Raw genomic sequence first — 253 nt, 5'->3', positions numbered from 1 at the left:
TGCCTGTAGCTGCTGTTCTACTTCCCTCTTATATTCGTTTAACTTGATTTCTAAGGATTCTAACTTTGGATGTTGAAGACAAGCACCAGCAAACTCATTGTCAATAAGCTGAAGCTTCTCCACTGCCAAAGAATGACACAGTATATGAGGTCAGAGAGACATGTGTAGGTGAGCAAACAGCCAGAGCTCTGTTCAAACACAGAGTATACTCAGGGAAAAGTGTAAGGATGTCTGCCATTTTACTTATTAATAG

At 40.3% G+C, this 253-nt stretch overlaps 1 protein-coding gene across 1 annotated transcript in view; it reads right to left on the bottom strand.

Moving 5' to 3' along the window:
- The window catches only part of LOC104982815 (oral-facial-digital syndrome 1 protein-like), a gene marked incomplete at both ends in the record, with an annotated part of 15,897 nt that extends 15,775 nt beyond the window's left edge, over nucleotides 1-122 (bottom strand). The window contains one exon of the mRNA XM_010832266.1: nucleotides 1-122. This exon is cut by the window's left edge and continues 10 nt beyond it. Coding sequence (XP_010830568.1) covers nucleotides 1-122 — 122 coding nt within the window.
- Between the last annotated feature and the right edge of the window lie 131 nt (nucleotides 123-253).

The sequence above is a fragment of the Bison bison genome, unplaced genomic scaffold, assembly GCF_000754665.1.
Source record: "Bison bison bison isolate TAMUID 2011002044 unplaced genomic scaffold, Bison_UMD1.0 scf7180017860638, whole genome shotgun sequence".
Taxonomy (NCBI): Eukaryota; Metazoa; Chordata; class Mammalia; order Artiodactyla; family Bovidae; genus Bison; species Bison bison.
Note: the sequence above shows the minus strand (reverse complement) of the source record. Positions and strands in the feature narration are given on the sequence as shown.